The 12,459-nt window shown below is 38.9% G+C and overlaps 1 protein-coding gene across 2 annotated transcripts in view; it reads left to right on the forward strand.

The window, feature by feature from the left end:
- The window catches only part of AIG1 (androgen induced 1), a 307,398-nt gene that overhangs the window by 126,128 nt on the left and 168,811 nt on the right, over window positions 1–12,459 (forward strand). For both annotated transcript variants that reach the window (XM_001370501.4, XM_056818883.1), the window contains exon 3: window positions 3,111–3,212. In XM_001370501.4, coding sequence (XP_001370538.1) covers window positions 3,111–3,212 — 102 coding nt within the window. The remainder of the gene's footprint in view (window positions 1–3,110; window positions 3,213–12,459) is intronic.

A 12,459-nucleotide genomic window follows, 5' to 3' on the forward strand; every position in this document is an offset into this window, starting at 1 on the left:
GCCCGCCCTGAGGGTTGCTGTTGTTTCGACCAGCTCTCTGCAGCGGAAGCCCCAGGCAGTAACTTTCACCCGGACTCGGGTAGAAGGCCCTGAGGGTTCTGCTCTCTGAGCCCGGCGGGGCTGCGGCTTCCGGGAGCCTTGGACTCTGCGCTCTTACCCCTGAGGTCCGAGTGATCTCGGGTTCTGGCTTTTGAGGGGAGCCGTACCTTTTGAACCGGGTCCAGGTCCAGGAGGAGGGTTCCCAGGGTCTGTGCTGTTGATCGTTTTGAATTTCGGAGCCTTAGGAGCTTTTGGTTTGAGATCGGTCGGGAAGGGTTTTCCGGAGATCTGAGCTTTAGCTTTCTCTAAGCCGCCATCTTAACCGGAAGTCCACTCCTTGTTTTGTGTTGTTGGTTCCTATGTCTCTATCCCACTATCCTGAGAAGCCATAGAGTATCTTAATGATTTAGTGCTCTAAATCTCAAAGATCCAGAGAGGTCTAAGCTTGGAGGTAAGGATCAATGAAAGAACCAAAGTAACTCAGTTCAAGAACAGTGAGAGGCAAGAAGATATAGAGACTGGCTCTGATGCAAAGTCCCAATTCAGTCACTAAGGCTAGAGATATGAGGTAATTAAGAAAATCCTAACCAGTATTTTAAAACAACTGTAGATCCAGAAATACCCACATCTATTCTAAAAGAAGATAATAACTATTATAATAGCTCAAGAAGAAACTCAAAAGAATAAATGGATTTTCCATGAGGACTATATGATTATATAAGAAGAAATAAAGCAAGAAATAAAAAGTAAAATAAAAACCTCTTTAAGAAAAAAACAGAATGAAAATGATTGTCTGAGAAGAGAAAATGGCATATATTAGTTGAGTGTAACACTCTTTGAAAACTAGAATGAACCAAAATGACATGTGATTCCTTGAGATAGCAGGAAATATTAGAACAAAATAAATATTTGCAAAAAGAAAAAGAATATCTTTCCCTCTAAATTTGTTTTTTTTTTCCAGGTCATGCTTGAAATTACATTTCAAGAAATCATAAATGAAAACTTTCCAGATCTATTAGAACCAGAAAGTGGCATCCTCATTTGCTTAATCTCCTATGTTTCCAAACTTGAAACTTTGTTTATTCTTCCTTCAGATTTAATTAACAAATTCTGTATCTGTAACATATCATTCACAATATCTCATTGACTTTGTTCCTGCTGCCACTGCTATCTTCATAGAAACGCTTGTCACTACTTGCCTATACTATTATGAGAGCCTCCTAACAAATTTTCCTCTTTCCTGCATCTCTCTTTCCTTAACTATAGGTATAGTCATGACATACATTCAAAGATCTTCAGTGGTTCTGTTTGCCTATAAACTAGTCTTTTTTTTTTAAACCCTTACCTTCTGTCTTAGAATCATTATTATGTATTGGTTCTAAGGCAGAAGTGTGGTAAGGGCTAGGAAAAGAGTGTAAGTGACTTACCCAAGGTCACACAGCTAAGAAGTGTCTGAGGCCACATTTGAACCCAGGTCCTTCCTTCTTTAAGCCTGGGTCTCAATCCACTGAGCCACTGAGCTGCACTGTTATCAACTTGTCTTTAAACTTCATGCAAGAGACTCATTCTTTCAGTCTAAAGCAGTGGTTCTCAACCTTTCTAATGCTGTGACCCCACAATACAGTTCCTCATGTTGCGGTGACCCCAAACCAAAAAATTATTTTGGTGGCTACTTCAGAATGTAAATACCTGATATGCATTATGTATTCTCATTGCTACAAATCAAACATAATTTAAACTAGTGATTAATCACAAAAACAATATTTAATTATATGTTGAGAAATATTAATCCAGCAGGAGGCAGCCTGAGCGCTGGGGCGAGAGGTAAGTCCTGCCTGGAGAGGAGATCCGCAGACGCTGCCTTCTTCTTCCTGTCGTCTCCCTCCAGCTCTAGCTGAGGCTTCACTTTGCTGGGGTTACTCGACTCCGTTATCCGCTCCAGGACTCGTTCTTAACCCCTCTGGAGCCAGCGCCCGGGTGCTCTCTCTGAGTTTCTGTTTGAGTCCAGTCTCCAAGCAACAGGGTAAATCCATCGCCCCTCATAAGGGGAGGGCTGCTGATAGGTAATTAATATTAGTACAATGTGTGGGCAGCAGGGTCCCCGTTCTTTCTGAGATCTTGCTGTAAAGTAGCATGATGTCTCAGCGGCTAAAGCCATCGGAAATATGTATTTTCTGGTGGCTTTAGGCGACCCCTGTGTTTTGGTCATTGGAACCCCCCCCCGGGGTCATGACCCACAGGTTGAGAACCACTGGTCTAAAGCTTCCCTTTACCCCTATTATCTCATATCTTCCACCATACCCACTAAGTTCCAGCTAAAGTAAACCACACTCTTTGTTCACACTATTCTTGGAATGTACTCTTGCTCCTCTCTGTCCGCATATCCTTTAAAAATTCACTTTAATTTTATTTTCAGTTCCAAATTATCTTTGTCTTTGAGAAAGGAGGAAAAACAAAACTTGTTATAAATGCACATAGTTAAGCAAAACCAATTCCTGCATTAGCCAACTATGTATCCTATTTTTTCTGAGTTATGCAGATATCATCACGTAAAACATATTTCCATTTTTGTAAGTGAATAATCTTACAAGACAAAAAAAAATAAACAAGTGAGAAACTATATGCTTTCTTCTGCATTCTGATACCAACTATTCTTTGGAGGTGGATAGCATTCTTTGTCCTAAATCCCTCAGGATTGTCCTGAATCATTGTATTGCTGGTAGTAGCAAAGTCTATATCACAGCAATGTTAAACCCAGCACAAATACCACCTCCTTTCTGAAACCTTCTCTAATCCCACCCATTTACAGCGACTTTTTTTCAGGCACCTCAAACATTATTTCATTCTGCACTTTTCTTATGTTCTGTTACTTTATATTGTATCATTGTATGTTATTTTGTATTAAAGGTATCTCTGTATCTGACCTCTCCCATTAGAAGGAAAGCTTCATGAAGAAAGGCATCCTACCTTTGTTTCCCCTTGTGCCCTCACAGTGTTATGTTTATGTGTGTTTGCTGAAATTGGTTGAGGTCTATAGCTTGTACTAAAGTATTTTTTTTATTCTTTCCTAGTTTGTGGTGACTGCGTTTTGGAGCATCTACATGTATGATAGAGAGATGGTTTACCCAAAATTACTTGATAATTTTATTCCTGCTTGGCTGAATCATGGAATGGTGAGTAAAGCATATTAATGTATTTTCTTTTTTAAAAAGCTGTAATAAGTATATTTCTGGTGCTAGAGTCTCTGTTTTGTCTTCATGGATTATTGTGAACTGCATGCAAAAGAATGGATGATCATTAAGCAAGAAAGATGTTAAGAGATTAAAACCCCTTTTCTTTTAATGACCAAATTGAATTTGTATTAGGCCTATTAAGTAAATTGCTACATTATGTAAACTAACTTAGGACTGCTGTTACTTGTTTTGTAATGAAACCACATTTAATGAAATATTAGTTATCAGTTCAGCTTCTGAGTGATAAAATTAAATTTTTATATTGAAGTGGTGCCCCCTACCATATAGATGAATGCTAGTTGATGCCTCATCTTTTCATCCCTTTCTTCATTTCCCAAACTGCCTTTACCCTCACATAGAAATATTAATAATATCCATTTGGAAGCAGAATTACATTGGATAATTTCTCAAAATTAAAAACAGCTTTGGAAACATTTCTATTTTTTTTCCTTTTAAGTATTAAAGGAATGCATCCTTGCCTATCTTTGTTAATGAAACTCTTTACCTTTCCAGTTCCTGTTTGTTGAATGCTTCTTTGGTCTTTTCTGATCGGAGAAGATTTTGGCTTTTGAAGTGTTTTCTTTTTCCCAATCTCACCCCTCTTGATACTTTAGATATTATAATGCCTTTCCAGACTTTCAGTCTGATGGTTTTTAGTATTTTATCAATCTTTGATTGCTTCAGTTTTTGAGTTTGAGAATTGCCTGTTTTTGTTGTTATCGTATTAAGTGTATTTGGAAGTCTGCAGTTTGGTTATAGCCATTTTTAGAAAATGTCACAGGATGCTTCTGGTGAAAAGGGCAGTGCATCACAGAAATTATAGGGGAAAGGAACAACTCTAAATGCTACAAACCAAAATAAAATTCCCCTTCCCCATTTTGGTATATTTTAAGAAGAGTATTGCATAACAACAATTCTATGTATGATTTGCTAGACTGACTTAACTACGCCTTTCTAAAACAAAATGTTATGAATGTCACGTTTCTATGCTTTCCTAAGAATCCAGGAGGTCGCGTGGTATAGAGGGAAAAGGCTTTGGTTAAGGAATTAGGAGACTAGGTTCTGACTCTGTCATTAACTAGCTATGTGATCTTGAAAAATCTATTTAAGCTCTCAAGACCTCAGTCTCCCTACCCATAAAATGAAGTTGTGCTATGTCTTTTCTTGTTTCTTTCTTTTGTAAACTCTTGTGAATTTTGACAAATCACAGTTTTCTTTGATGAAGTCATGCCAGAATTGCTATATGTAATGACTGAAGTAGCACCATTGGACCAACCAGAAATGAAACTGCACCTGGTTGGAACAGTGTTTTTCCCCATAGCGTACCAACACCTGTGGTTTTGGACATATCCATGTTCATTCTTGATGAGACAAGTAGAACTTTTGCAACCTTAAATATGGAGGGCAGAAGATAGATGTTAAGAATATTCTGAAACAGAGTTTCTACAATAGTCATAGACTTTTGGAAAACATCATTTGGGATGTATCATTTGAGAACTGGATGCTCTTTTGTTGGAAAAGATTTCAGAATCAGATAGATAGAGGAGAGTCTTAAAAAGATTTCAGGTCCAGCTTGAACCTCAGACATAGAGTTGCAATTTGGCTGTTGCTGACCCAGAACACTCTTCCCATCTTCTCAGTGGGGAAAGAGCTGTGACTCACAAGTTAGTCCCTTCAGCCCTGACCAGTTACAGTTATTATTTCAAGTATGAAGCAGCGATGTATAACTATAAGTGGACAAAAGTGTATGACCCAGTGAAGCAAGGACATTCTCGAAGCCTTTGTCTGCTGTAGTGCCCTGTAGAACTAGCCGCTACATCTTTCTTGGGAGAGTTTTAGCAGAAAACAATGGAATTACATCATAGGGTAGAGCAGTCTAACTACTTAACCACTTGGCTCCTTTACTGCATCTCTAAAGGGTATGTAATGCCATCAGCCTGAAGAGTTGATCACAACCTCTGTTGTTTCCAATTTTACATTTTTCTGAGGCTGAACGTTTCCAGCAGGCAAGCTCATTTAACCAAATTTCCAGCCTTCAGACCTTCAGTCCATGTCTGCTTTCAGAATTGTCTTTCAGGCAGCTTTGATAATTAAGTTCAGGAAAACAACGTTCACCTGGCCTGGTCCTTTGGACAGACTTCCTCTGTGGCTGTTATTCCATACACCGTGTGACCTTTTTGAGGACATTCACCTTTGCTGATACCAAGCCACAGGGGCATGTCACTACTGATAATTAAGTCTTCTGCTCCTTCAGATGCCTTAGTTGTTTGCAGGGGGCTTAATATTGACACCTCATAGTAAAAAGGGAGCTCATTGAAAGCCCCTTTGTAAAGTCTCACGTCAGTGTACACTGTCCAGTGTTTGCAGGATTCCTTTGTTGGCTAAAAGAGTTTGTATCCCCCAGGAGAGCATTAATTTTCTTCTCAGATGTAGAACCAGACATTGTCTGTGTGGGCTCAATAGTGTTTGTTACCAATCTGGAATCCTGGACCACAGAACTGAAATTCAATTCATAATGTGTCATTATGACACTTTTCTTAGAAGGCATCTTGAAAACTGCCTTGAATTTACAAAGCTGGAACTTCTTAGAACTGGAACAAGAAGAAAACTGCCATAGTAGAAAGAACGATTTAGAATCAAAGGACATGGATTCCAAATTTGATTGCTTCTTGCTACCTTGGGAAAATGTCTATTCTTCTTTGGGCCTTGATTTCTAATTCCAATTCAAGCTCTAAATTCTAGAGCCTTATAAAAGGGTGGGGGAAGAGCAACACAAAATAAAGAAGGGTTTAGATGAAATACAGAGTTGCTAAATACTTGATCATAGTTTGCAAGGAGGAAGGTAGGGCTGGAGAATTAGAAATTAGAGCAGTAATTTCTCAATTCTAGTTTTATAACCTACCCTGGGCTAATGACAGCATAAAAACTCTCCAAAGAGTACTAGACAAGGAGTAAAGACTTGGGTTATAGTCTTGGCCTGATTCTTAGTAGTCATAGGGATGTGGCCAAATCATTTACCTTTTCTAAGACCCAGTTTCTTCATCTATAAATAGGAATAATAATTTCCCTGCCTATCTCATTGTTGTGCTGAGAGCATCTTGTGAGATAGCACATGAGAAAGCAATAAAATATAATAGATCTAAAAGCTATTGTTTAATTTTTTTAAAAACCAACATTTTCTGCATACTACTATTAAGAGGAAAGAATCAAGGATGCAAAATCAATTAAACACTTAAGCATTGTCCCAAGTCCAAAAGGTTTAGGAACTCTTGCAAATGTGTCTCTTCTTTCCCTCTCAAGAATACTGGAAGAATTAGTCCAAGTCTGCTGGCCTGTCCCTACTTTGGCTGGTTACACACACACAGACACACAGACACAGACACACACACACACACACACACACACACAGACACACACACACACACACACACACACACACACACACACACACACACACACACGGCAAACTGCCACCAGTTGTAACTTCCAAGCTTGATGGTGGTGGAGTGGGTACAAGTAATAAAAATCTGTGGCAGAACTCCGGGGGTACCATAGCAACGATGAAGACCTACTAGCTAGGAAGGTACAAGAAAGCCAGCCAGCAAAAGAACTGTTTCAGAAAGCTAATGCACACACTACAAAGGGATTATTTTCTGACAAGAAGTGCAGTTATTATTTCCCCCCTTCTGCCTAGTTACTGAACCCAGTTCTCATTGCAAAAATAGAGCTATGGGCCCCTCTGCTTCTGCTGACCATAATTTTAAAGCACCATCAGGGGAACAAATAAGCATTTTAAAGACAAATACCCATAAATATTTAAACTCAGAAAAGATTGTAGACAATTAGCACTGCTGTATCAGGAAACACTCAACAATAATACAATGTCTCTGCTTATTGAGAGAGCTAATTAATGTTGCTGAGTGCTTTGAGATCTTGAATGAAAGACACTACAGATGAGTAGTCTATTATTATTATTATTATAGAACCATGAACAGGCATGACATAGATCATTTGAAAACACAGCATGAATTGTCCATTCTCTATATAATTTCTGAAGGAGAAAGGATGGAATTGGGCCCCACCACTGAGCACACTCAATGTATCATTGTTTCTTATGTGCAATTGAGGATCAAACTAACCTTAATTTAGATGAATATTTGGTCTTTGCAAAATTATTTTGACATTTAGTAATTACTAAAGACAGCTGGAGTTTTTGTACATCTGCCTTTTTAAAGAAGAAAGGGGTGTTAAATGTGTCTGGATGATCATGGGTTTTGTAGAAATACAGAGATGAAGTTACCCTCTTGGAGTATAACATGACTTGTGGAAACTTTCCAAGTCTGGGTAACATAGTTCAGGCATTTGATTCCAGGAGGAGCTTGGGTCACTCTATCCTCTCACCCTGTGTGTTTTCTGTTATGAACTTTGGCTGAAAGAACACCAAAGAAAACATTATACTCAAAGGACTGGCCTAGAGTTTTATTTTTCTTTTACTAAGAATTCTTCCTCCAAAGCTGCTCTGAGATACCTGGAAAAGCTCAACAATAAAAATGAGAAACTGGGAGAGAGTAGAAATTCCTTGGGAACTTTTGGCAAGAGGGAGTTCAGACTTGAAAGGGGCTCCTCCAGAAAACTCAAAAAGGTCTTAGGAATACAGCAAAGTAACTGTGTTAAATTCTTACTAGATGGAAATTTTTAGAATATTTAAAATTGTTCTTTTACATTGCTAACTTAGTGAAGTACCTCCATCCCCTCATTGTCTATAACTCCCCAGCTGGCCTCAAACTTGCCCCATGCATTCCTATCTCTAAACTGGATTGCCCTCCTCTATCATCCTTCCCCCCTCCTTTCTGAATCTCATCTATCCTTTGAGGCCCAGCTCAAAGTCCTACATTTTCCATGAAGCCTTCCTTGACTACCCCAGACCTCAGTGACTTTTCCTTTCACCAGACCATTTCCTTCTTTGGACTTCTTTATGGAGCTCAAAAAATGCCAAATAATAATAGTGGAAAAAAAAGATACAACCTCAGATAATTCTCTTCTTTCCTAATTTTAGTATCTCTTCTATTTGCAATTTCAAAAAGTGGGATAGTTGAATATCATATCTCCCCACTGAAGGTGTTGTACATTGGTGGATGTCACAACTCAATAATAATAATAATAATAATAATAATAATAATAATGTAATATTTATATAGCACTTTAAAGTTTACAAAGCACTTTAGCATTGCTATCTCACTTTATCCCCACAATGCACATTTTATGAATATGGAAACTGAGACAGACAGAGATTAAGTGATTTGTCCATGATCACACACTTAAAAAGTGCATGAAGCAAGATTAGAGTTCAAGTCCTTGGGATATTAAATAGAAGGGACTCTTAATGTTGCCCAAAGAATGTATTTTGTCTCTGTCCTCATATAAATGTGGAGTTCTGGATATCTTAAGAATAGTGAAATAAGGTGAATAATAGCCCCTATTGTGAATGGATTATTTTATACAATTTTCAATTACAATATATATCAGTTATTAAGGATGACTTTTGAAAGCATTTTCTTTTTTAATTTTAAAATAAATTTTAAAAATTAATTAATTTAAAATATTTTTCCATGGTTACATGATTCATGTTCTTTCTCTCCCCTCCTCCCACCCTACTCCCATAACCAATGCACAGTTCCACTGGGTTTAACATGTGTCCTTGATCAAGACCTATGTCCATATTATTAATATTTGCAATAGGGTGTTCTGAAAACATTTTCTAGGTACTGTAAATTTCTGTAGACTTACAGGCAAGTTTCAAATTCAAGGCTAAAGTTGTTATTTGGCTTAAACTCTGAATCTTTTTTTTCTTGCTAAATGCTAAAGATGGGCAAGCCTAGCAGTATTTTGAGTTCACCAAAAGGTCTGTAACTCATATTCAAATGTTTTGGGGTCAGCAAAACCCAAAACGTGGTTTGCACAGTACTTTTCTCCTAATCCTTAGACCCATACATATGTCAAAGTAAACCTAATCCATATGTTTTTAATTAATTTACCCTTAGCTCTTCAAAATGTTTTCTGAGAGTTGCTTGAAGCTTAAGAGGCTCTTGATAGAGTTTTGCACTGGCAGGGAAACGATTTCTTGGAGATTGACTCCCTTTGATTCCACAGACAAATCTTTTGTTAGCCACCAAAATTGTCATGGTGGCAAAAGGCCTTGCTCCCGTCCTTTCCAGGTCTCTCATAAATGCCATATAAACCTTATTTCTTTGAACCAGGCAATCACCAGTGTTAAACATGTGCTTTTAATTCAGAGCTTAGTGACTTTGAACTTCCTGGGGGCTCTGTATTCAAGGAAACATAATTTCCTATTTCTCTTTCCCCAACAATGGAAAAAATCAAAAGGCTGCATCAAGTAAATTAATAGCTTAAAATGCTCCTTAAAATCCAGTTTAAAAAAAGAGGTTCCATCAGGCTTTTTAAAGATACATCCAATTAATATAAAAATTTCAGAACATATATTTTATTCATTAGAAAACATTAGTCAAGCCTCAAGGAAACAATAGCAATAAAAAAAATTAAATAGTAGTAGAATGTCAGCTCTTTGAGATAGACAGGGGATTGCCTCATTCTTGGTCTTTTCATCCCTGCCTGAGCTGAACACGATCCCTGGCACACAGCAGGTGCTTACTCAGTGCCTCCTGTGGATGGGGAGGTGTATTGGCTTACCATATGTAGTGCTCTTTCATATACCATATTACCTCCCTTGGGTCTCACAACCATTTTGAGAAGCAGATAAGTATATTTTGGAAAAGTAAGTAAAATAAAAACATCTTCCATGGCAATATACGAAGATGCATCTAGCCTTCCTTTTTTACAGATGAAGAAATAAGAGGTCCGGAGAAGGTAAGTGAACCCAAGCTCACAAAGAAAGTCAGTCTTCTGACTCCAAAGTTAATGTTTTTAGAGAGAGTTATATTGATTTTACATAGAGTATTTACATAGCTCTACTATAGGTGTGGCTCTAGGGGGTGACTAGTTAAGCAAAGATGTCAAATTGATTACTAATAAGAGAATTGTGAACAGTAACAGCAAGTAGTAAATGCCAACTGTAAAATGAAGCCCAAGAAGGGGATTGTCCTTTATTTTTTGTAGCTGCTTAATGGTCTCTCTTCCCAGAGGTAGCTGGCTGGTACCATGGAGAGAGTGCTGGGCTTGATGTCACCATGGCACTAGCTCTGGGACCTTGCAAGTCACTTAAACTGTTTTTGCCTCAGTTTCCTCAACTATAAAATGGGGATAAGTAATAGGGTTGTTGTGAGACTCAGATGAGATAATAGTGCTTACTTACTTGGCACACAGTAGTCACTTAGTATGTATTCATTTCCTTCTTTCCTCCCTCTTTGTGAATAGGACTGAAATGCATTTTTCTTGATGCTGCTGGTTATCTCTCCAAAGTAAATCTCCGATCATGCCCCCCTTGTTCAGAAACCCTTCGTGTCTCCCCACAGCCACCCAGAGACTCGCAAGTCTTTTGGTCCCGTGGTCAGTCTTTGCCACCGCTGGGCACATTTTTAGACTTCCCTCTCGCTCCTTCCTTTCATGCACTGACACTGTGGCCAAAAGGGGGCAACTTTATATTCCCTGAATGGTTTCTGTGGTTTCTGTCAGAACTCTACCCTTCCAATGCCCTCCTCCATGAGCCCTCTGTCACATTCCTCCCTGTCATTCAAGGCTGAGCTCCGATTCAGTCTGTCCTGTGGTTTACCTGATCCACCCTGCCATGAGCGTCTCCTTCTGTCTCTGGCTCTCGTGTTGCCCATCTGTATTACAGAATATAGGACAGTTATTCGTTTACGTGCCTTATCTCTCAGGCAGCCTCTGGCCGCCCTCCTCTGGGAGAGTGGACTTTGGAAGAGGAGTTTTCACTTGACCTGCTCTAGAATCAGGCCACCGAGCTGCTCCGCACATCCCTGCAGCAGCCCCTTTCCAGTTTGGGCTTTTCCATCTGCATTGTCTTCCCCTAAATAAGAAGGGAAACTCTTGAGTTCACAGATGTTCTTATTTTCTTATTGTATCCCTGCTGCTTGGCTCTGTGTCTGGCAAAGAGTAAGTGCGTAATAAATAGCTTTTTATTTAATCATTCCTGTTAGGAGAAGACAGGAACCATCTTGGAGTCTTCTTTGGGTCCCTCACAACACCTGACACAAAGCCTTATACAGTATCTTACATGCTCTGAAATATTTACTCATGGATTAAATGGGGGATATCTGAAGATTATTTTGAAGCTATAAAGACCAACAGAAAACATGTTGGCTGCTTAAGACTGCTTATAAGAGTCATGGTGGGCCTGAGACCTTGGCTGACAAAGTGATGTATCATCCTTATGCCCAGTCTTTCGTTTCAATTTCTAAAATCTCTTATGAAGTGCCTTCTTTGTTTAATGCTCTCCAGGAAATGGGAAAGTCATTTAAACATGATTCTTGCCCTCACAGAGGCTACAATATAGAAAAGAAGATATGACAAAGATATGCAGTGCAGAATTAAATATAAAACGGCATAAGACAGATTAATAGTGTTAGGTTATGGAAGGATCATAATATTGACTGAGGAGAACAAGTGAGGGCTCTAGTAGGGGGGTCGTTAAAGGGTGAATCGGATTTCAGAAGGCAGAAATGTGGGAGGCCACCCTAGTCATAAGGGCTGAATATTTGCCTTCTTTGCTTACAGCAGACAGCATGGTTTGGTAGGAATAAGGTATTAGATCTGAAATCAGAGAATCTGGGTTTGAATCCTGAAGCTTCTTACTACTAAAGTGCCTTTGGAAAAGGACCTTTGCCTTTTTGGACCTCAGTTTCCTCATCTAGAGGATTGGTTGGACTAGATTATTTTTCAGGCCCTTCTAGCTCCACACCCAGGATTCTGTGATACACCCATTGCCCTGGAGCACCTGAAGGCTAAGATAGTGGCCAAGTTCCATTTGTCTTTTACTAGTCACTTGGGCTCAAAGGGTCCAGTGGCGAAATATCCTCAGGCATGTTGTCAGTGCACAGAACTGGATCAGTTCCAAGAAGCACTCCCAAGTCATCTCCATACAACCCTTCCTGGATGATTGTATCTAGTGCTTTTTGAAAGGATTGACTTGTTAAATTGTTAAAAAATATTCTGAGTTTCTCAAATATTTGAAAGTTGAATTTAACCCTTCTGT

This window comes from Monodelphis domestica, chromosome 2, assembly GCF_027887165.1.
Source record: "Monodelphis domestica isolate mMonDom1 chromosome 2, mMonDom1.pri, whole genome shotgun sequence".
In the NCBI taxonomy this organism is placed as follows: domain Eukaryota; kingdom Metazoa; phylum Chordata; class Mammalia; order Didelphimorphia; family Didelphidae; genus Monodelphis; species Monodelphis domestica.